We start from the raw sequence: 24,908 nt of genomic DNA on the forward strand, positions 1-24,908 counted from the left end.
CAGGTAAACAGCGTACCAGGTTAGGAGCTCGGCAAACGAGGTTATACCATCGCATGGGTTTTGCCACAGATTTCACAGTCAGGGCACACTCCAAAGCACTTAACGTAATATTACATTACCGGCCTGTCACCCATCTGCTTTTCAGCATTGGGAGCATCGGCACTCACCATCATATATATACCAGAGAACAAGTACATGTTAATTTAGCTAGTGTTCACTCTGATTTTTTTAGGGCAGGGTGCTGAACATCGGGCAGGGCACTTTTTTTTTAATCGGGAGCGAACATTTTATATTAGAAACAAAAAAATAAATAAATTGCACACTGCACTAGGATTACACCCATTAAACATTATCCTTCTCTGCTATGCCCATTACATATTCTGTAGTAATGACAATTACACATTATGGCACACACTGTAATGCCTCTTACACATTATACCACACACCATAATACCCATTACACATAATGGCACACACCGAAATTTCTCAGTGGTATGTCAGCGCGGTTGGGTGGGGCATAAGGGCACACAGTGCCACACACAAAAAGGTCAGGGTGCATTTTGAGGTTTTACAAACGGACAGGGTGCAGTATCCTGCAAACTAAGCTTAGAGGGAACACTATTAGCTATAATGTGTCAGCAGTTGACAGGTTCTTAAGAGACTAATTGCTAGTGTAGTACTTGCAGTGAAATGGGGTCTCTTGGCGATGGGCTGCAAGCTTAAATGTATTGATCAATTCATGAACTAAGACCCCATTATTTATTTGATTATTTGGATATTAAGGTGAGTTAGTTTATTGTGGTGAGCGTTGAGTGGAATGGCGAGTGCGGTGGTATCCTGTATGTATATATTTATATACTATTAAGCCCGCTCTATCTATGGTCTGTTTTCAATTGTCCCACTGGTTGGAAGACTCGTTCCACCATGGGGTCTATATACACATAAAGTATACAATCTACTGAAAACACGTATATGAAATAAATGTTGCCCAGTACTTCTTTTTATTCTTCTTTGTACCATATGCATCTCAATTCAAGCACCAACACACACTGTGACCACAGCAGGTATAAATTTATAACATGGCATGGCATCAAGGATTTCAAACATGCAGTCTACAAAAGAGTACCCTATCATAACACTATCATAACCGAGGGGCTACTCAGGGATAGGTTTGGAAACAGCAACTGATCCTCCAGTAGAGCTTCCCAGGCAATACTCAAAGCGTTATGCATCAAGCATTGCATGAATCCGGCCACTCTCTGCATGCATATCAGCATCCACTAACACCATATGCTTGATGGAAATCACAAGGACAACTCCAGTGGTAAGATTTTGGCTCTCTGAGGAAGCCGCCAACAGAGAAAGGAGGAGAAACGCATTAGAGCCCTCTTTCTGGTACCAGTATATGCCCTGAATTAACAGTGGCTTCTTTATGAGACAGACGGACATTACTTCACTACATTACACTATTTTAATGCATATCGGCATCCACTAACACCATATGCTTGATGGAAATCACAAGGACAGCTCTAGTGGTAAGAGCTTTTCTTTAAGATGATAAGACTTCTGCATTATGACCCGGGGTCCTATCTGCTCAGGGGATGCTGGGAGGGATCCAATTAAATTCCTCTCTGGAGAAATGCGACACAAGCCTATAGGCTTCTATTGGGCAACACCAACTAAAGATGGCGTTGCCATAGCCTCCAACATGACCCATTCCATTAGTTACAAAATGCTCTGTTCCTGGAATTCACTGCCAGTGGCAGTTACATATGTGAGCCTGCAGGTCAGTCCAATATTCAAAAAGGGGAGCCACACCTACAGCCACCCCAATCATCGCTGTCCTGGACTCACTGACAGTTGATGTGACCCCCCTCTTTGAATATTGGACTGTGCTGGAGCCCAACCTCTGTAACTGCCACTGGCAGAGAAGTCCAGGAACAGAGCATTTTGTACCTAATGGAATGGGTCATGTTGGAGGGTATGCGTTGCCCACCACATCCAAGCATTGGACTCTATTGCATTCTTGGCTTGGTGCATTTTCTGAGGTTAGCCACATCTATAACAATGATGCATCCAATCCTCAGCCTGAAGCTGTTGCCATTCTCCAATTATCTTTCCCAACAGTGTAAAGAATCAAAAAGTGAACCAGTGAATAAGTTGCCCATGGCAACCAATCAGCATTGAAGTAACATATATTAAGTGTATTCTATAAAAGTATAAGCAACAGCTGACTGGTTGCCATGGGCAACTTCTCCACTCCTTTCACTGCTTCATACATCTCTTTCTATACTCCTATAGCTTGTGATGTTTTTGTCCACAGCTTTGTACCAATCAACCTTACCATCTTTTCTTGTTACACTTGATGTCTGTGTTACACTTGTCATTAAACGTCCATTTGTACACTTATGTATTTTTTCCCTTCAGTGAGTATACAGGTTTGGTTGCTGTGCAAGGTCTTAATTTCCGCTTCAGTTGTTTTTGTCCATCTGTTGGATTCCCTTTCGGAAAGGATAGAGATGTTTTCCCAGGATATGGCTTCATGCATAATATTGGCACTTGCTTTGTATGAGAGGTGCACAGGTGGTCTGTGCTTGTTTTCCCACATTGAATGCCTGACTTCATCCTGTCCTCAGCTGAGCTAATATGCAGGATCCTACACACTAAATGATAAGAGTATTCCCCTTTTTCCTCTGGTATATATGGGACAATCTTTTGACACTTGTGCCATTTGTTTTAAGAAGTTGTCTATATGTGATGTCCTCTAAATTCACCTCCACTGTCATTTTTAAATGTGAGTGCATTTTGCAAAATGTATTACTTGTCATTGGACTGTGACATTGCTGCGAGATGCCTGACAGACATGCATTGAAAATGTCCGTGACATGACTGCTGTTTGACTGCCACTATGTAGTGTCCATTTGTGTGTCCCCGAAACTTTGCCATCGGTTGTCAGTGAGTGAAACGACATATCTCTCTCTCTCTCACACACACATGCACAAACACAGAGGCAATCACAAGGTAGCATACTAGCTTTCTAAGCATTTGCTCTGAGCGGGCCTACTAGTTGTTATATATTTATCATATGTCTACATACTGTATATGGAGTACCCTGTGAATGTAGGTATATGGCACTGCAGCAGATGCTGGAGAGATTTCCTGAGGTTCCAAAATTTCAATCACAAATGCTTAATAGCCAAATTTATCCAGCTCCGTAAACTCAACATTCTGGAGCTTGGCCCCGACACCTAACCGTATCCGGATCTACGATGTCTATATCGACCATGTCATAGTCACCCACGCTTAGTCAAACCCATCTATTTAGATGCCTAAAGATACAGTAGTCAGTCGTGTCTAGATTGATAGTAACGATAGTAAGACACAAGCGTTAGATTGGCGGGAGCATGTTCGATGGTCGACATGAGGTTTTCATGTTTTTTTTTGGTGCAGGTCGACTTGGTTCATACTATCCAAGTAGACATAGAGTTAGATGACCATAGTGAGCCATGTGAGGGGACACTGTGCACTTATACACTGTCCATGTCGGCCTATGTCAACATAGCCACCAAAAAATTTGAAAAACTCATGTCGACCATGCTACTGTTGATCTAGACACGGTTGACTGTCTTTAGGCATCTAGATGGGTCCAAATAAGGGTGATCAACCATAACATGGTCAATCTACACAGCGTTGATCTGCTATACCAAAACCCACCTAACACCATCTACAGATGAGTTAGCCATTGTAACGTATGGGATTCATTCCGGAACTGGACGGATCCTTCCCCCGAAACTCTCTGCTCATGCCACCTTGCCACGCTTCCCCAACAGGTCTGTCCTCTTCTCCAGTAGGGTTAAAAAAAATGCTACACCAACACCTGAACTGGAGAAGCCGCCTGTGTGTATACTCACAGATGGCTCTCCCCTGCTACTGATAGGGAATCCCAGTGACCTGTCAGCCCTGAGTGAATGTAGCCATCTCCATGGAGACGGCTATATTCAATCAGGTGGGGACCTACCCTGGAGGTCAGCACTGATTGGGTGAGAGGAGTCCCAGTGACGGGATTCCATGAATAGCCACACTTTATAAAATCAACTCCACGCCGACGTGGATAGTGGGGGTATGAAAAGGTCGGAGGACATGTACTGCCGCCCCTCGCGGGCTCGCTTCGGGTTGGCGTCAATAGTGGGGTGGCGTTAACAATGGGGGGCATTTCAACCATGAGGGGGGGTTTTCAATTAAAAATTTGGGTTTTGGGGCTTTTTACATAAAAATCAATGTAAAATTGGGTCTCAGGAACCAATTTACATTGATTCCAATGTAAAAACCGGGTCGATTGCGATTTTTGCGGCCGCGATCGATACAATCACAATCGCGGGCGCCGTCCTAGGAAACAAGTACCATTGTAAATTTACTTGCAGCACAATATATTTACATACAGTAGCTAATTATTCATAAACTCACATCTAACTGTGTTCTACCACACAGGTCAAAGAGGTCATGTCTGGGGCAGCAGATATCAGGTAGATTCTCAAGTCCACTCCAATCCCTCTGTTCCTACTTGCTGGACTCCAGTCTCCTCCTTTATTTTGCTCCGCCAGTGATGCCCACCTGTTTATCCCCCTGCCCCCCTTCTGATAGCATTGGAAAGCCAGCAGTGACTGTGCTTCTTCCAGAAGTAGCATCAAGTGGTTTGGCTCTTACACTTCACTGCATCTGCTACGCTTGGCAGGCTGTGACTGGCCAGACAGTGGTGGCACTGATCCCAGTTGATTGCTTGCTCTGACATCCTTCTCTTTTCTGCCTCAGCTGAGGAGCTAAGGGTTTTTTTTTTAGGGCAGTTGCAGCAAGAGCATCCACCCCAGGAAAAGAGGGATTAGCAAATAGAGCTGTGTCTCCCAGCCATACGGCAGTCCTCTCCTGTGTCTCTAGTTCCCCTGGGTCCCTTGTCAAGTGCATCCAAAATCCACACACCCTATGACTGTAGGTTCATCTGATGATCAGACTCTGCCTGTCCTCTTTCTTATCACAGCCTTTATTAGTAACATTATGGGTGAGATGCAACGGGCAAACCTCCAAAAATGCGGTTTACTGAAGTTTGTCTGCATCCCCCATATGCACCAAGCTCTGAATGCAATGCATTCCGGGGCTTGGATGCGGTGGGCAACGCATTTTTAAAATCAGCGTTGCACATCCCAGCATCCCAGGCGGTGCGAGCATCACTTGACGCATGCGCAGACAGCACTCCAGGTCCAGAACCCGGAAGTCCTGTCATCACAAAAGACGGCTCTGACTGCAAGATCCGTCCTTTGCAAAGTCTTTATGCATACGGCGTTACTAAATGCTGGTATGCATGCGGAGGCCGGCGTCAACATTCTTATGCTCTCACCCCTTTTCTGTTTGTAGTAATAATCTATCATAAGGCTTCTTTTGATGACAGTATCTCAGTATAAAAGTGATAATAGTCATTATTCAGTTTAGAAACTGGTGGTTTAAACTTCTTTATTCCACTTCGAACAAGTTCAGGTACTCATACACTTTGTAGATTTCACATGCTCAGTGTGCACAGTGTTAGCTATGTCATCTGACCCTGGTCACGCTAAAAGTATAAAGAGAGCCGGATCACCGGCGTTTGAAAATGATGTCATCTCTAAACACTGGCAATAACCTAGGTCCGGCCTGTGTTGTCACAGCTTGAAACTATGGACCTTATTCTGATTGACTTGCAATTCCAACAGACTCCGCCCGCCACCTGCAGTGCCGGACAGCCCCCCCCCTCGCACACTCGACTGAAATTAGTATAGTATAGTCAACTAGAATATACACAGTAAGAGTTTAGGAAACAGGGCCATCTGCTGTGCCTTACTCAGCCTGTAGCTGTTGTTATATGCCAAAAACGTCAGCACTCTCAGTTATTTAATGGCCCTATGCTAATAGTCAGATAGACATGGAAACTACTCAACCCAAACATGCATGGATAAAATAACTTCCCATTGGTCAATAAGCAACATGCAGTTCAAATTGGGTGAGCAATCACAACTAAATGTGTTTTGTAAGAGAGCTCAGACTGCACTTTCCGGCATAATCCTACTATGGATAGAGGCTTCCAACATATTACTCTTGTCAGTCTCTGGCCAGTGACAAATTGTTATGTTTCATTAATGTACTGCAAAAAAACTCAATAGCTGCCATGTAAAGAATGTTTAGTTTCCATTACATCGCACTCCCACTATACCATACTGCACTATCCTACCACTCCCACATGTAGGGGTAATGTGCAAAAGCTCTTAAGAGGGGAATTTTTCTTAATTAAAAGACAGAATCTGCAATTTGTCATAACTCCTAGATAGACTTCAAAGCACAACATAAGATAAGAGATAGACAGCTCCATCCCTGCACTAACATAATTATTCTCCCACCTTGCACTCCTGAACTGCTAAACTTCCAGTATTAGGTGTATGAGTAAATACAGTATGGCCACTGGGTCAAGACTCCCACTGAAAAATGTCAGTGCCATGCTAATTGCTTAAGATTAGACAGAAATGCAATTACTAATGACAGCATTGTGTAGACAAAAGGTGGCCATACACGTTACAATTATTGTATCCAATATTGGATACAATATCGCATCTCGGTTTTGCGATAAGATGAGATGATGTGCAGCAGATACTTTTTGTACTAGATCTCGTCTCATCGCAAAACCGAGATGCGATATTGTATCCAATATTGGATACAATAATTGTAATGTGTATGGGCACCTTTAATGACAGATAAGACAACGACGAGAAAGAAGGGCAATTACAAAATATTAAAGGAATTCTCCACCTTCCATTGCAAAATTGAATAGAAAGTTAGTCAAAACCGAACTGTGTGTACACTGCATAACACAATTGTAGGAGCCAACTGGATTCAATAATGAATCTAGGTAATACCCAATAATACAAATGATACACTATGAATATTGATTTTAAGATAACATATATCTTTCTTTTTACACGTTAAGTACAACCCAGTCTGTAGGTACTACTAACTACATTTGCAGGTAGATGTATGAAGCAGTGATAAGGGAGGAGAAGTGAGCCAGAGGAGAAGTGGCTCATAGCCAGGGCCGGCGCCACCACTATGCAAATCTAGGCATTTGCCTAGGGCGCCAGCCACTGGAGGGCGGCACTTTGCCCCTCGCCTCTCGCATGGAGGCTGCAGGGTTGTCCGTGCCGGGTACCTGCGGCACTGTGTGATCTGGCGGCAGGGTCCCTGCAGTGATGCGCGCTATCCGGCAGCCAGGCGGCGGTGCGGGAAGCGCTGCTGGGTTTGAAAACATTCCGCATGCTGATTGGCTGAGATTCAGCCAATCAGCGTGCGGCGAGTTTTCAAACCCATCAGCGCTTCCCGCACCGCCTGGCTGCCGGATAACACGCATCACTGCAGGGAACTCCGCCGCCAGATCACACAGCGCCGCAGGTACCCCCCCCTCCGTAGGCACCGGGGCGCCCCACCCCCCCTCGCCTGGGGTGCCTTGCACCGGCCCTGCTCATAGCAACCAATTAGCACTGAAGTAGCATCTATAATTTGCATAATATAAATTTATACAGAGCAGCTGATTGGTTGCCATGGGCCACTTTTCATCTGGCTCACTTTTCCTCCCTTATCACTGCTTCATACATCTAACTTCTAGTCAAGGCCGGATTTGTCGACAGGCCTGTGAGGCACGGGTCCAGGGGCGGCACCTATTATGGGGGGCAGCTGGCAATCCCCTGCAGCGCTCCCTCCCACCCCTCCAGCACTGGCGCAGTCCCACGCTCACCCCGCTGCAGTGCCATTGCCTCCTCAGTCCCATGCTCCCCCTCTGCTGCAGTCACGCTCCCGCCGCCACCGTTCCATGCTCCCCCCGCCAGCGCTGGTGAGAGGGAGCTACCAGAGCCAGTGAGCCGCGGTCCCGTTGTACTCCAGTGGCGTCACCTCAGTCCCGCACTCCTCCCTCCAGCACCGCACGCGACATTTCATGGTCCCCCCACCAGCGCTAGTTAGAGGGAGAACCTGAGGCTGAGCTGCTGGAGCCTGGGCAGGATGAAGCTGAAAAACAGTTCAGGTGCAACCTGGTCTGCACAAGCATGGTAAATGCTTTTACAGTAGAGATCACTGACATTTCTGTGTTTACAGGACTGAATCAAGGGGTAGCTGACATAGCCGTCACCCAGAGTGCTCTAGCCTGCAAGACTGCAGCTGCCGATAGCTTGGCCCTAGTCTCTGCTAGTGTTACCAGATTTTGCTGTGGGTATTACAGGCCTGGGCTCTGTATTATTCCCTCCACCAGCAGGGCACAATGAGAATACCCTCAGGGGTGGGAGATGGTATAGAGGAAGACTTCCCTTCAATGTCCCAGAGGCTAGATCACCCATACTCATGTAACAATGGGGCAGATGTATTAAGCCTTAACAAGAGATAAATCCAAGGGTGATAAGGAGAGATAAACGTCCAGCCAATCACCTGCTAACTGCCATGTTACAGGCTGTGTTTGAAAAAAGTCAGTAAGGAGCTGATTGGCTGAACGTTTATCTCTCCTTATCACCCTTGCATTTATCTCTTGTTAAGGCTCAATACATCTGCCCCAATGTGTGTATGGGTGATCTGTGCAAACCAGTGGTCTGGTTAGCGGTTAGCACAGGCCAGCGATTTGACTAGATCTTGACTACATATAGTCCAGATCTAGTCAGGTGATGGTGATGCGCGGGTGCTCAGGGCATAAACACGGAGCGATTTGATTTTAATTTCTAAGGGATCTAGTTAGATCGCTTAGAAAACAGGGTAAACTCTCCTCTTAATGGCCCCCATACATTATGCGATTTGGGCCCGATTTGGATGAATCGGGCAGTGAAATCGTCCCAAATCGCATGTTTTGGCACCCTGTCCGACCCGATTCGCGGTCCCATGCGCATCGGATCGGAGTCGGGCAGTCGCACCGGCTGCACATAAGATTTCCTAAATCTTATGTGCAGTCCGGTCCGGGCAGGGTCAGTGGGCGGGGGACGCCGGGGAACTGCAGGGTGAGCTGACAAATAGTCAGCAGGCGGGGACGCCAGTGAGCCGGGCATGGGGAGAGGCTGGGAGTGGACACATAGTCAGCGGGCGGGGGGACGCCGGTGAACCGGCGAGGGGAAAAGCTCACGTGCTGGGCAGGAGGTCAAGGCAGGCAGCCGCAGCTTCATGGAAGAAAACCCCCAGTAAAAACGAATGGGCAGCCAGTGATTGCAGCCAATCAGCAATTGGCTGAGAGAGCTCTCAGCCAATCACTGGCTGCCCATTCGTTTGTATTGGGGCTTTCTTCCATGAAGCTGCGGCTGCCTGCCTGGTCCTCCTGCCCAGCACGGACGTGACCTGTTCCCCTGACTATGTGTCCACTCCCAGCCTCTCCCCATGCCCGGCTCACTGGCGTCCCCCGCCTGCTGACTATTTGTCAGCTCACCCTGCCCGGAACGTCCCTGCAGCTCCCCAGCGTCCCCCACCCGGCTCTCCCCCTGCAGCTCCCCGGTCGTTGCATATGATAAATGGCATGCGATTTATCATATGCATAACTTGGCACATCAAGTGCCTAATCGTGTGTTCCCCTCCTGGGGAGCTGCCGGGGAAATCAAGTCCGACTTGTCCCTAGGACAAGTCGGACTAATGTATGGGGGCCTTAAGAGAGCAGCATTTGTGTCTGAGTCATTGTCCCAGTATCCATGATACCTACACACAATCTTACTTACTGTCCTCATACTTCTATCTGAACTGTATAGCTGTATTGTGTTTTTGCGAAGTAGCAAAAGAAACAAAAGAAAATTATTTGTCTGGGACACGCTTAATCAGAAAACATAACTTTCATTATATAATACCTTAAAAGTTTATGTGTTTTAGTATTTAATCCTATATTTCTATTTGTTAGTAAATTTGATCACATCAGGATTCTCTATATTTTGTGGATTCTACTCTCTTTTTGGGCCAGATGTAGTAAGCTTGAAAAGTGATACAATGGAGAGTGATAAACAGCCAGCCAATCAGCTCCTACCTGGCATGTCACAGGCTGTGTTTAACAAATGGCAAAGAGGAGCTGATTGGCTGGCTGTTTATCACTCTCCATTTTATCACTTTTCAAGCTTAGTACATCTGGCCCTTTGTGTGTTACTGAACTGTATACTTGCTTAGAAACAGGTTAGTGCCCCTGCCTCTCCAAGTCCTACCACTTTACTCCCTCATTAGTCTATCAATCTCCCACATTTCACCTAGCCCACATTACACTGTTACATTTTGGGGAAAAAATGGAATGAGATAGTTACATTTACATTGAATCATCAGCGCCATTTCCCAGCAACTTACCAAGCATAGTAGCTCTTACTAACTGCTTTGGGGCTCATCTACATTTGGATATAAGTCATTTTAAAAGATCCCTCTCAGATGTAGCAGTACACAGCCACGCTTCTAGGTGCCACGTTCACAATCTCTTTTCACAATCTCTCCATATATGGAACTAGACACGCCCTTTGGGTGGAGCATGACACGTCCCCTCAATGGAGCGCTTTGCAAAATTCCACTACCAACTATAATCTCCCTGAAACTGGTTTTCAAAAGTAGGTAAGTATGGCGGTACTTGTGTAGTTTCACGGCGCCAGCATGGCTACTTCCGGGTGTACGCTCGCCACTAAATATGTCAAATAAAGTAACTTAACTCCATGCCAACATGGATAGTTCATGCCTCCACTATCCATGTTGGCATGGAGTTGATTTTAAATAGCGTGGCGAGAGTAGCGAGCCACCAAGCCCGCAACGTGGGCGAGCGAAGCGAGCCCCGGAAGGGGACTCAGACGCACGGCGCCATGCTGGTGCCGTGAAACTACACAAGTACCAGTATGGATTACTTGTTTAGTTGCTTATTCCTCTATTTTCATTTAGCATTGCCTACGTGAGTGGGACCCTTTATAAACCCCTCTACAGTGTTAGGTGTAGGAGAGTGTAATGCACACAGCTTTCCTGCACAATGCAAACATTAATTCAACTCAGCACCAGCCCCAAACTCCTGTTCCTACGGATCCAGTGATGCCGGCTCTGTGTGGAGCTATGGCTATCAGCTACTTACATGCATGTGACCGCTGTGACTTACTTACCAGTGTGCTAGCTAAACGGAAACCAGTTAAGTGGACTTGCTGTTTTATTTAATCATAAACAGATTTTTCACCAGAGCGGGGGTTTCTCCCGTTTTCTCTGCTACATGGCTCTCCTCGGTAAATGCACCAAGTGATTCAGGTCTGTTCTGCTTAGAATTATGCTGCTATGAATGGGCCTGTCTGTAGTGTACCTTTGTGTACTGCTCTGTAGTCCCATCAATAGGAGTGGTGTGACTGCTATTAGGACTGGGCACCTGATCTCATCCTGAACAAGAGAGAGTGCATGCAGGAGTTGATACAATATCTAGACATAATCATTTTGACACTTTACATATAAGAATAAACAGGTACACACCAGTCCCGCACACGTGCTGATCGATGCAAAGGACTTGCTGTGGTTAAGAACTTCTCCAGTGTAGAAACATAGCTCATCCACTGGGATTTGGGTTTGGACATTGTCTCCAGCTGCCGTTCTTTCTTCCACCACGAAGCCTGCAGCCAGAAAGTCATGGGTTCTCTGCAGACGCAAATTCAGGTTCCTGCCAAAGGCAGGCAGGTGGATATACATATTGTCCGGGTGGGACCCTGTGTCTTTTGGAATGGAACGAACCCTTCGGATGTTAGCGAACATTGACTCATCTCCTCTCAATGGCGAAGGATTCTGCCCGGACCATATTAACTGCGGGACCACAATTTCGACTTCTGGGTCAGTGCATTCAGCTACAAGACAAAATGTGAGTCAGACATACTGGTGATGTCATATAGTATTAGGCCAGTTATAACATTGCCAAAACATCAACTTCTTATTCTAACAATATTGCAATACTTCTAAAGCATACAGAATATACAGTAGTATGAACTAGATTTACTGTGCTTCATGTTATACAGTTTATTATTTACTATAGTCTAGCGTCTTCATTATCATCTCAATTATACCATAGGAATGTTTGAAATGGTGCAAGTAGAAAACATTTTCTGCATGTAACCCATAGCAACCAGATATGGGATTGCAATAGTGTACCTTTTACTATAGTGAATAGCTAATATTTTATTGGTTGTAAATGGTTACAGCCACTTGCTACTCTCTGCTCAAATTTACTGGGTTGAGTTGAATTCTGTTAGAACATAATAGGGGGAATTCAATTGTTTTGGGGGTCCATAACTAATGGGTGCACAATGGGAGCTTATCAATTGCTTTGCTTTTGGACACCAGTGTCGCGGTAGCCCAGATTGCACTAGTTTAGCCAGTTTATGGATCTAATCCCAGTGCAGTGTAACAAGTAATGGTCTCCCATAGAACAATGGAATATAGCCAGTTGTGGACTCGTTACTTAGACGAGCCCATAGACCAGTGGTTCCCAACCTTTTTTCTCTCCCGTACCCCTTGATTAGGCTTTTTATTGAAGAGTACCCCCTCTCAATTTGAAATATAGACAGTACTTATGAGTGGAGTGGAAGTGAGCGGTATGCGTATCCTTATGCATGTCCTTATACTAAGGCATATCGGACAGTAATCGTGCCCTTCCGTGTCTGGACACTGGCTGTGTATTGTCTCCAGGGTTCCCGCTAACACCTGTAGGATTAATGCTGCTGCTTTCTCCACCTGTGTCAGCGCAGGACAAATGATTGCTGATAGCTGAGGGCAGCATGGGAAGCTCCCCGTGGATTGCTGGTAAGGCAAAAGCACCAGGAGACGCTGATGACGCTGAAGACAAAACCGTAAGTGACAAAACATGGTTCTTCTCCATGGCAATGGGTCTTCTTCTGCCATCGAAATACTTTTTTTCATCTTCCGCCATTACCAATATTATTTTCAAGTACCCCCAACGGATTCAGTATTGAATCCCGGCGGTCGGGATCCCGGCGTTCAGAATCCCGACAGCCGAAATGCCGAGAAGGGGGGGACGTGGATCGCCCCCCCTTGCGGGCTCGCTGCGCTCGCCACGCAGCGGGCCCGGTGCCTCGCTACGCTCGGCACACTAATTTATTCTCCCTCCAGGGGTGTCGTGGACACCCCAGGAGGGAGAAAGTGTCGGCATTTCGGCGGTCGGGATTTCGGCGTCGGGATTCTGAACGCTGGGATCCCGACCGCCGGGATCTTAACTGCATCCCCCCCCAACTGGTATGCAGAGTACCCCAGGGGTACTAGTACTCCAGGTTGGGAACCACTGCCATAGACAATTGAATTCCCCCTACTAAGAAGGACTTCGTATATGGATTATAGCTGGGCAGTGTCTAGGTCGACATGTACTAGGAGGACATTGACGGTTTGACACAAGCAAAACTTTAAAGAAGGAAACGGTAGACGAGTTTTTCATGGTTTATTTAAATTTTTTGGACTTTTTTCATGCTCGACAATCCACATAGACTCCAACTGGGAATAATGCAAGGTTATGCTACAGTTGTCAACAATGACATGACATAAACGTGAAAAAAAAACCTCATGTTGACATTTTCATGTGTTGAATATTTCCATGTAGACCTTTTGCTTGTGTCAACCTTTTGTCAATGTTGACCTAGTGCATGTTAAACTTTTGTCAATGTCGACCTTTTGGTGTCGACCTAGACACTGTTGATCCACACCCAAAACCCTTTTGAGAAGTTTTTTAGGGCAAGATTTATCAAACCTTTGAAAGAGATAAAAAGGAGAGTTTGCCCTTATTAGCCAATCATCTTCTAGCTTTCATTTATCAAGCACACCTAAAAAAAGAGTTAGAAGCTGATTAGTTGTTTTGGGCAAGATCTCTACTTTCACTCTCTCCTAAAGGTTTCATACATGTTCCCCTCAGAAAAGGACACAGAGGGCCTGATGCCTAATGCCAGAGGGCCTGATGCCGAGATTTGGACATTTTGTCCATTGCCAAGAATATTCACCCACCAGCAGAGCTGTAGACACCTGGCAGCGTGCTTGCTCCTAATCCAAATACTTGTCATCATCATCATCAATGCACACCAGCACCATCCATACACTTGAAGCAAAAGATAGCCCTAGAAAAAGATCTATTTATGCCTACATCCAACCCTGCATGCCCCGAACATTGCCTACACAACAGTGCCCATTACCAGCCAGTTATGCCTCTTCAGCTATAAATGTACAGTAGCTGCGACTGCATGGACCATGTTAATAGTTACCGGAGCACGTGCTGTACAAGAGCAACCATAGGTGCAGTACAATGGGTTATAATATAGTTATATTTGTCCGCTGTGGTCTTCGGTACCTTCACAGTCTATCACCACTCTCATCTACTTTAAGCTACAGTAGCTTGTGGGTGGGATCACAAGCAGAGACATGGACACAAGACCGCTCACCATGACACAGGCCAGCAGTAAAGGCCCCCATACATTAGTCCGACTTGTCCTAAGGACAAGTCGGACCTGATTTCCCCTGCAGCTGATTTCCCCTGCATCGCATGCGATGTATCATATGCAACTCCCGGGGAGCTGCAAGGTGAAGGGAGCAGGGGGGCGGGAGACATTGAGGTGGTGGGCGGGGGATGCTGCGAGGTGGCTGTGGAGTGCTCTCTCAGCCAATTGCTGACTGTCTGAGAAAGCGCTCAGCCAATTACATGCTGCCTATTCATTGTTTGGGCTTTTTTTTTTTTTCAGTGCTTACAGTTCCCAGCTCCCCCTGCCCGGCTCTACGTTACAGCCGCCTCTATGTCCCCCACAGCATCCGCTGCCACTGCCCTGCTCCCTCCACCTGCTCGAAGCACTGACAGCTCCCGGTACTTGTGTAGTTTCACGGCGTCAGAGTCCCCTTGCGGGGCTCGCTTCGCTCGCCCACGCTGCGGGCTCGGTGGCTCGCTACGCTCGCCATGCTATCTAAAATCAACTCCATGCCAACATGGATAGTGGGGGTATGAACTATCCATGTTGGCATAGATAGTTTGCAGAGCGTAGAAACCGGAAGTAGCACGGCGCCATGCTGGTGCCGTAAAACTACACAAGTACCCAGCTCCCTGCTCCGGCTCCCCCTGCCCGTCTCCCTCGCCGGCGTCCGCCGCCTCTGTGTCCCCCACCAACCACCTCACAGAGTCCCTTGCCCGGCTGTACAAAGATTTAGCAAATCTTATGCGCAGCCAGTCCGACCTCCCGCACGTGTCGGACCGGGTGTCTAAACATGCAATTTGGCCCGATTTCACTGCCCGATCCATCATCGCATAGTGTATGGGGGCCTTTAGAGCAGGGTTACAGACACCACCAGAGTTGGTGGCCACCACATGAATGGTAGGTACTGTTTCATGTTTTATATTAATTCACTGCTCTAATTTTTTAAAGTTTGCATATGTTTATAAAACACAACATAGTAGACACAGGTACAGATAGAGCCATCCTCCTCTAGCCCTTTTATAGGATTACGTGAGCCAGAGCTGTGGGATTTAACCCTATGCTAATCCCCTACTGTATTGTTCTATGTATTGTATTGCAGCTGAGAACAATAGGCCTTCGCTAACCATGGCTATCCAGAGAAGGCTAGCTGAAGAAAAATATTGGGAGGGCACAATTGGGAGGCATAGTGTAAGAAGCTGGAGATAAAATACAATCACTTGTAAATCCACCTGATTAATGGTGATAGAAACCACAAAAGAGAGGACTTCTAAGCAGAGCTGTGAGGTCTCAGGACAGCGTAAGGCATTGAGAGGTTAAACTGCAAGAGCTGTAATAATAGAATAATTATAGATATTGTAGCCCACACTATATTCATATGTATGTGTTATCTCCATAACTGTTGACAACTCTACGATCTACCCTACCCCACAAGCTCGTTGCCTAAGGGCAGGGCCGGTGCAAGGGACCGGAGCGCCCCAGGCGAGTCGGGGTGGGGGGGGGGGGGTTCTGGGGGGGGGGGTGTGTACCTGTCCTGCGGCTGTGTATATAAAGCTTGCGGCGGCAACGGGGGTCCCTGCAGTCAAGAAATAACGAGCGCTATCCGCCTGGCTACGTGGAAGCGCTTCTGTTGCGAAAACACTGGCCGCACGGCGCACGCTGATTGGCTGAATCTCAGCCAATCAGCGTGCGGCCAGTGTTTCCACACCAGAAGCGCTTCCGCGTAGCCAGGCGGATAGCGCTCTATTTCTTATTGACTGCAGGGACCCCCCGCTGCCGCCGCAAGCTTTATATACACAGCCGCAGGACAGGTACCCCGCGGCACGGGGGGGGGGGGGGGGCGAAATGCCGCCCTCCAGTGGCCGGCGCCCTAGGCAAATGCCTAGATTTGCCTAGTGGTGGCGCCGGCCCTGCCTAAGGGTCATCCTTGACTCAAAACTGACCTTCATTCCCCACATTCAATCTGTCGCAAAATCATGCTACATGCATCTAAAAACATATCCAAAATACGACCGTATCTAACACAAGACACTACTAAATCTCATATCCATGCACTCATTATATCCCGCATTGATTATTGCAATAGTCTCCTAACTGGTCTTCCCAAGAACAGACTCTCGCCACTGCAATCCATTCTAAATGCTGCTGCTAGGATGATCTTCCTAGCAAGGCGCTCATCGTCTGCTGATCCACTCTGCCAGTCCCTCTATTGGTTACCTGTGTTTTACTGTACTTCTACTCACATATAAAGCTATTAACCATACTGCACCAGCTTATATCTCTCTACTTATCACAAAATATCTCCCATCTCGACCACTCTGCTCTGCACAAGATCTGCGTCTCTCTTCTGCACGGATCACTAGCTCCCATTCACTATTGCAGGACTTTCATTGGACTGCTCCCACCCTATGGTATGCCCTTCCATGCACAAAAAGACCCTCCACTAGTCTCCAAACTTTCAAGCGTTCCCTAAAAACTCACCTCTTCAGGCAAGCCTATCATATCTAAGTTTTACACGCATAACCCTCTGAGGCACTTATGCATTATATAGCTTCCCTTCTGGACTTGTAACTTGGTGGGACTGCTATGCTATTACTGGTGCCTGTCCTTGTGTTTCCCTCCTATATCCCTATAGAAGCTTGCAGCAGGGCCCTCTTTCCTCCAAGTCTGTCTGTTACCCAGTTTGTTTTATTACTGTCTACTATTGTAAAGCGCAGCGGAATCTGTTGCGCTATATAAGAAACTGTAAATAAATTATTGTGTGTTTTATTTTCAGATCAGTAAGGAAAAGCCACTATACCCAGACAAGTGAGTGCTACAAATTATTACAAATCACTTGAAATGAAGAGCTAGGTCTATCCCCGTTCTTCAGCCCAGAGATCCTTAGCTGACCCACTAGTGCCGCCCTTACTTCCCTGCACCTCTACCAAGAGAGGGTCAGAGAAGCCAAGCTTCCCAAAATCAGCTGTGCTAGAGGCTGCAGAACCAAGCGCTCAGCTTCCAGCCGGACTCCAGCTCCTAATGAACGGAAACTATGATGTTCAGCAAGGGGGACCCTGCCAGGATCGGCTCAGGTTGAAACATCAGCTATGAAAATATAAAGGGCCTCTTCACACGGCTCCCCCCCCCCCCCCCCCCCCCCCCCCCCCCTCCCACAGCACACGCACAGCAAGAGGTACAGGGATATCTGGGAGAAGTCTGAGGGGCTCCAGTTTTACATCAGCTGCTTTTCTACACAGACTAGAGCTGGTTACACTGATCTGTTCTAGTACCCTGGATAAAAGAGAAAAAAGACAGATTGCAAATTACTCTCCGCCAGTTACCCAACCAAACTATTATACAACAGTAATAGCATAGTTTAGTTATTTCTAAATTTATTTTAGCTTTAATTTCCAGAATCCCTGCCTGGACTTAATTAGAATGTTCTGTTTAATCCGCATTTCAGAAAAAGGTTTAACCCCCTCAGTAAGGTGCGGATAGGTTTAGCACTTGAAAGGATGTGCCAATCCAGATCTGCTGTCAGAGGATCCCGTCTGTGGCACAGGCACAGTACTTGGAAAGGCTACACGTCTCCTAGATTATATTACAGCCCTTTGATGCAAGAAGGGGCTTGCAGTGCATTGCTTCACTTACAAAATGAGTCGTTTTTGGTTTCTAGTAATATCTAAAGGAGATCATTCAGAACTGGACAGCTATTCACAGAAGTCAATAATAATCACCAAACAGCGTGCATAAGACAGCAGCCTATTGTCTCGGGCTATATCCTAGTGTTTTATAATATAACAGGTTAGCAGTGATTTCTAAACTTAGTGATTAACAATGCTTAATACTTCAAACCAGCCGGGTCCCAAATAACCAGGTATGATAGACGACTGTGTCTCAGATCACTCCGTCCAATTTCGGAAGTCTATGGACCACCTGTGAGCCTATTCTATGAGGCCAGACACAAACATTTATATACAGCAACATCCTGCCACTCAGGAGAACCTGCTCCCAGTAGAACAGTTTAACAAGCAATATTTCTTTAAACGTTATAGAACCCTCTAACAAGACCAGAGCAATTTTTTAAAATGAGACCATCGGCTTCTCCAAGTCCTACATAAACTGTTACCTATTCCTGCCCAAAATAGTCTCTTAAAGGCCTTCGAGTAATTCACTGAAGACTAGAGGTTCCCAGAACCAGTCCAGATGTGTTCTTCACTACTCTGAAGTCTAGTGCATGTGTGGCAGTCTACAGCCTCTGGCTGCAAATAGAGACCTGGAAGGTCCAGCAGTACAAACAGACAGGATGCCTGGAAGAGGGAGGACTGCGTCAAGCCAGGATCAGGGAATATACAACGCGCATGCGCTGCCAAAATGACGTTAACCTGTTAGCTGCCAGCAGAGGCCCACAGTGTAAGAGGGATTCAGGTCATTGAGGACCACTAGCTTACGGGTTTTGTGTATTGAATAGGGAGCATGTTCAGTGATCCCAATGGCTACATAGTGATGGCATGTGTGCACTTACTGCTTTTATTTCTTATATGTGATAACACCTGATTTACAGTGACAACACAAGCAGGTTTAGGCATTTCATTGGTTGCATTGGAAGAAGTGACAGTTATGGAAAACTGACAAATAAAACATATTGTACTTACCTGTATGAAGCAGGAGGCAGAGCAGTGTGAGGAGCAGCATGTTTTTAGAGTTCTGGAATCTTTAGGATGGAAGTGTTGCCTGCATATACAGTAATGTGTTGCTGCTCCAGCAGTAATGGAATGAGGTGCTGAGCCCTTGCAGTGCAGTCCCAGGTAGTACTGTAAATCCCTAATTGCTAAAGTAATTGTAGTGCAATGAAGTTCAGAATACAGTACATGTAATAAAGTACCAGTGAAGTGTAGTAGGTATTCCAGTGATGAGCGCACTGTCCCCTATTGTCCTGCAGAATGCCCGGCAACTTACATTTACCTTCGTGCAGTGCAGGTTATATAGGACAGCGCCGAGTATTTGCAGTGCACTGGAATGACATGCAATGCAATAACCGGTGTGTCAGAGTTGCAGTCTAGTGAATGCAGCGCAGTCCCTGATTCGTGCCCGGTGCAGTGCAGACGATGCAGTGCAATGCCCGGTATTTTGCAGTTCCTCAGCCTTTGGAAAAGCAATTAACACAGCAGAGAAAGTCAACTGGATATTCTAGACCCGCCCGCCGGGCACAGGGAGCACCAATCAGAGCTCGGCCGGGATGAAGGAGTGAAATTGTCAGTTCAGGTATTGGGAGAAGGAGACAGCTCTGGGAGGGATCTCCTGCAGTACACGTGGTTGGGGCGCAATGTGCACGGATGGACACTAGGGGGAGAGCGAGGTGTGAGAGAAATGGAGCTCAGACAGGTGTGAGGAGCAATAGCATAGTACAGTGCGGTATATTGTAATTAGCATACAAGCACAGTACTGGCATAGGTAGCACAGTAATACTAGCGTAGCATGGCACAGTAACAGGAGTACTGGCACAGCACAGTAATACTAGAGTAACATGGGACAGTAACAGGGGCACTGCAGTGAAACTTTGAGCCGACCACAGAAGGGTTGACAGGGCTTAGTTTGACACCTGAAATAGGTCGACATGGCTAAGGTCGACTGGGTTGGAAGGTCGACACAAGCATTAGGTCGACAGTGGCAAGGTCGACATGAGGTTTATACGTGTTTTTAAACCGACGTGCCGACAGATGGTATTTAATGGCCAACCATCCACTACAGTGTGATGGGCAAATATAATAGTGTGACAAGCGCAGCGAGGCACCGTGCCTGAAGCATGACGGTGTCCATGTCGACTGTGTCCACATTTGGGACAAAAAAAATGTGACCTTTTTTTCTGCATCTATTCCCCTAAGTGGCCTCCGACTGCCAATTTCTCTGTGAATAAATACTCCCAGTGAGGGGTATCTCTAAAGTACCATATCACGTAATCATGACACATGCGTATTCGGATGATATTCACTCAACTGCGCAAATATCGCCATTGCGCACATGGATTCCTATTGTTCCATCTCCTTTACAATGTCCCTAAGAAGCTCTGTACTTTTATTACAGTGCTGTTATAGATTGGAAGTTAGAGGGCACCTTCCTTTGTGGTCACTTAATGCTGCAGCACTTACTTCATCTGTACAGTTACATTTACAGCTCAGTACTGTATACAGTATATGTCTTTTCAGGACACACTGATGCATTTATAGGAGTGTGTATATAAATCAGTGGCTGAGGCTGAGCCATTATGCACCAATGATTTTATGTTTTAACAGTGTTGAATAACAGTATATACAGCATACAGAAATACAATGTTCTAGCAGCTAAAAGGGATTGGAAGACTGTCAGTGATGTAGCTGAATTTTACTGCAAGATTTTTCGTTGTTGCAGATTTTCCATTGGAAATGTTCATAATCTGCAAATAAAGTGTAATATTTTTGATAGATTTAATATGTTGTTAATAATATCACTTATGGTTTGTTATGAGTCTGTCTAGTTCCCATTTGGTGTTTTTTTTAACATAAGAGCACACATGAGTAATACAAATGAAATGTATATGTCGACATGGACACAGGATTGAGTGCACCCCATACGCTCGCCATGCTTCACGTACAGTATTTTATTCTCCCACCATGCCCTAGTGCAGTGGTTCCCAAACTGTGCGCCGTGGCTCCCTGGGGTGCCTCGGGACACATGCAGGGGTGCCCTGGGTTGGTAGTCCAGGACCAACTAAAATTATTAATGGTTAATTATTTATAAGCAAAACCAGTGCTGGTGGCTGCCAATCATAAAATGTGTACAAACAGAAGCAATTCCTGCCCTTTTACACATAACTGACCCTAAGAATAGCATATAAATCCAATCTAATTAAAATAAATTTGGCCTAGGGGTGCCGCGGAAAAAATTCTTATACTCTAGGGTGCCGTGATTAAAAAAAGATTGGGAACCCCTGCCCTAGTGGATGGTAGGGCATGAAATACTGCCTGTCGGCACATGGCCCAAAAAAAAAAACGAGTGAAAAAACCCATGTCTACCTACCATGTCGACCTAATGCTTGTGTTGACCTTAACACCTGTCGACCTTGTCCCATGTCGACTTAGGCCCATGTCTACCTTGCAGTATGTCCACTCAGTGGTGTTGACCTAATGATTGTCGACCATCTTTAGGTCGACCAAATGACCGTATCCCGCATAGACATGTACAGTATATTAATTTACATTTAATTAAGAATATAAACTATGTATGAATCTTTTTATATGTACAGTAGACTACATATTATTAAAATGATATTAAGAATTGCAATTGATTATAGCACAAAAACAATACTGTTCCGATGATAGCGTCCCTAAATTATTCAATGCAAAAGAGAAATCATTTACTAAATCTTATAGAATGAGGACAAATTCAGTATAACATCCCACCAGACCCTCAGTGCTCTCCCTCCTCCCTTCCCAGCTTACCGTTCCCTGTCCATCTTCTTCCCATTCCTGCCACCAAGATTTTCCCTTTTAAATTATTGCCGCTTTAAGAAAAACTCCAAGACCTAAACAATTTACCTCGTAACATTGCCAAGCCAGTCAGACATACTTCACATGTATTCCTAAAATGCAGATATATATATACCCATGTGATGTATTCATGCACATTAAAGGGGGTTATAAAAAATACATTTAGTGTTGGATACTGTTTCTGGGGGAGATTCTCTAACACAGAAATGCGGTAAAAACCCCGTTATCTGGGTTTTTACCGCATTTCTGTATGCAGCGCTGCCACTATGGGCTTCTTACCGCAGCGTTGTTTGAGGGATCCGTCACGGATCCCTCCCAGCATGCCCTGGGGCCCGGCGTGTCACTCTGCCCATGCGCAGATGGACTACCGGGTCACAGACCCGGAAGTCCAGTGCCGACACCGCATCGCAAGGGACAGCTCTTATCGCAAGAGCTGTCCCTTTTGTTAATAACAGCATATGTTACAACATATGCCGTTATTAATAATGCGATGCCCGGCGATAGAGGGCTGCGGATGTAACAACATCTCGCCCACTGTTTTTAATCTTTAACAAACTCGATAATTACAAGTACAGCCACTATAATATATGATGTGTTAGAGAAATACAATTATTTACTGCACATTTCATCATATGTATTATATTAGCTGAAATCAGGCTAAGGGCCTGAAAGGGTTAAATTGCTTCCTCTATGTTATGTTTTTTTTTTCTTTTATAAATAATCTGATGTGTATGTGTTATGGTGCAGCAATACACCTATTTTAAGACCCCTGTGTCTTGTCACCTGAGCGTGGTGTTCTGCGCTCTAGTAAGGAAATCCTAGCATTACACATCTCTCAGCTGTGAGACGAGGTGAGAAATACAACTGACTTGTGTATCGTCTTAAATGCACATGGCAAGCTTCCCGCTAAGAGCGCAATGCTTTGGCCAAAAATAGCTGATTCTGGGAGCAAAAGAGGACACAAGGCTTGGAATCTAGTGAGCAGCCCTAAAGTGCTGGGTCAGACAGGACATGGATGGCTCTTTACTCTTAACCCTTACACTGATAAACTCACACTTGGGGGGAAAATGTATCAAGAACTCTAAAGACTGTAGAAGTGGACAAATTGCCTGTCGAAACCAATGAGCTTCTAGATAGCATTTATCCAGAGGCGGACTGAGCCCATTACCAGTGGTCAGCAGCAGAAACACACGCCTCAGTCTCCCTCCATCTGGTTACACTGGGGGATGCATTTGTTTGGGCACACATGGTACAGATAACCAGAGTTGGTGTTATAGTCAACAGATTTGTAGGAGCATATGGCTTCCTCATAAATATTTCTCCATAAGATTTGGGCACTCCACATTATTCAGATATTATTATTATTATTATTATTATTATTATTATTATTATTATTATTATTATTATTGCATGTGGTGGATGCACATATAAATAGTGTGAGTATATTTTCTTATACTTATCTAAAATATTCCATCAATTCATGGTCTGATTAATAGTCCTGCTGCTCTAGGCTAAATAATTATGTTGCCTCCAAGTCCTGCCACCCACCACCAACATACACAACCAATGTCTCTAGATGTTTTCCCACACCACACCTGAGAGTCGGCCTGACCGTAGTGTCATGTGTAAAGCCACATACACACAGAGCGACTGAGCCTCTGTGCTAAAGTACAGATCACTCAGCACACAACGATGCACCAGAGATGTGTGCTGTGCAATCTGTCTGGAGAGAGAACACTGGTGATGACTAGATTTATACTGCATGCAGTGTGAATTTAGTCCGGCGATGGTGACGTGTGGGACTGTGCATCGCCGTCGCTTGGTGCCATACACATGGAGCCAGTGGCGTAAGTTTGTCCCAGTTACCCGGAGGCAAGATGAATATTGGTGCCCAACCACCACAAACACACACAAAACTTTACTCAAAATATATATAGTCTGTTATGAAATATATATTATATACTGTATGTATATACAGAAAGAGAAGGAGAACACATATATATTTCAGAGCTCAGATACAGAAGCGATTTTGATGGCTTTTAATTAATGGATTTAAACTGGCAGTGGTGGAGAGGTGCCCCCTTGAGAGCAGGAGCCCGGCGGCAGATGACTCCATTGCCTCCCAGAGTTCTGCCTCTGCATGGAGCAATCCATTCTTCATTTCTAAGCAATCTAGTCAGATAATCAGGATATAACTCCCAAAGCTGCAGATATTACTAGCTGCAGCTTTCTCTGATGTTTTAATCTCAGTTGCTGCTTCTGGGTCATGGAATGTTGGGGCCCATTTTGAAAAAAAAAATAGTTACATGGCATCTGGAAAGGCTAGCAATGATTAACACATCCAGACCTTCATTCCTTTAACCAGTTAAAACAATTGCACCCACAACCAGCCCCATTATCAGAAACGCTCACATATTTAAGAAACAGACCTACTGTATTTCCACTCACACATTCCATAAATAAACCTATTTTCATCCCAAAACAGCTCAGACATGAAATAATTGGTATTTATATTGAATAAATAGTCCTCCTTTTTAGCGAGGGTGATGGAATTTTTTTCTGTTGTCGGCCACCAGGTGTCACCCGAAAGCAGCAATTCAATTGTTCATCATTTATATCTATTAATTTATTTACTACCAGTTATTTAAATAGCGCACACATATTCCGCAGCCCTTTAAAAGAGAATATTTGAACATTCACATCAGTCCCTGCCCCAGTGGAGCTTACAATCTATATTCCTCCTTACCACATGTAAACACACACACAGACATTCTAGGGTTAATTTGTTGGCAGCTAATCACCCTCACTATATATTTTTGATTATGGGAGAATCGGAGTACCTGGAGGAAACACACTCAAGCATTTCTGCACTGTCTCCCAAGGTGGCGAGCAGAAATTTGCGAAAAGTGTCCCTGTGCTAAAAATGGGACATTTT

General features: G+C 45.6%; 1 protein-coding gene across 2 annotated transcripts in view; it reads right to left on the reverse strand.

The window, feature by feature from the left end:
- Window positions 1–19,599, reverse strand: part of ADAMTS17 (ADAM metallopeptidase with thrombospondin type 1 motif 17) — a 246,143-nt gene extending 226,544 nt beyond the window's left edge. For both annotated transcript variants that reach the window (XM_083184274.1, XM_083184273.1), the window contains exons 1-2: window positions 19,103–19,599; window positions 11,494–11,858 (exon numbers count right to left, since the gene is read on the reverse strand). In XM_083184274.1, the coding sequence (XP_083040400.1) occupies window positions 11,494–11,858; window positions 19,103–19,142 (405 nt within the window). In that variant the 5' untranslated portion in view covers window positions 19,143–19,599. The remainder of the gene's footprint in view (window positions 1–11,493; window positions 11,859–19,102) is intronic.
- Window positions 19,600–24,908: the final 5,309 nt, after the last annotated feature.

Source organism: Crinia signifera, chromosome 4 (assembly GCF_055691185.1).
Source record: "Crinia signifera chromosome 4, ASM5569118v1, whole genome shotgun sequence".
NCBI classification, from domain to species: domain Eukaryota; kingdom Metazoa; phylum Chordata; class Amphibia; order Anura; family Myobatrachidae; genus Crinia; species Crinia signifera.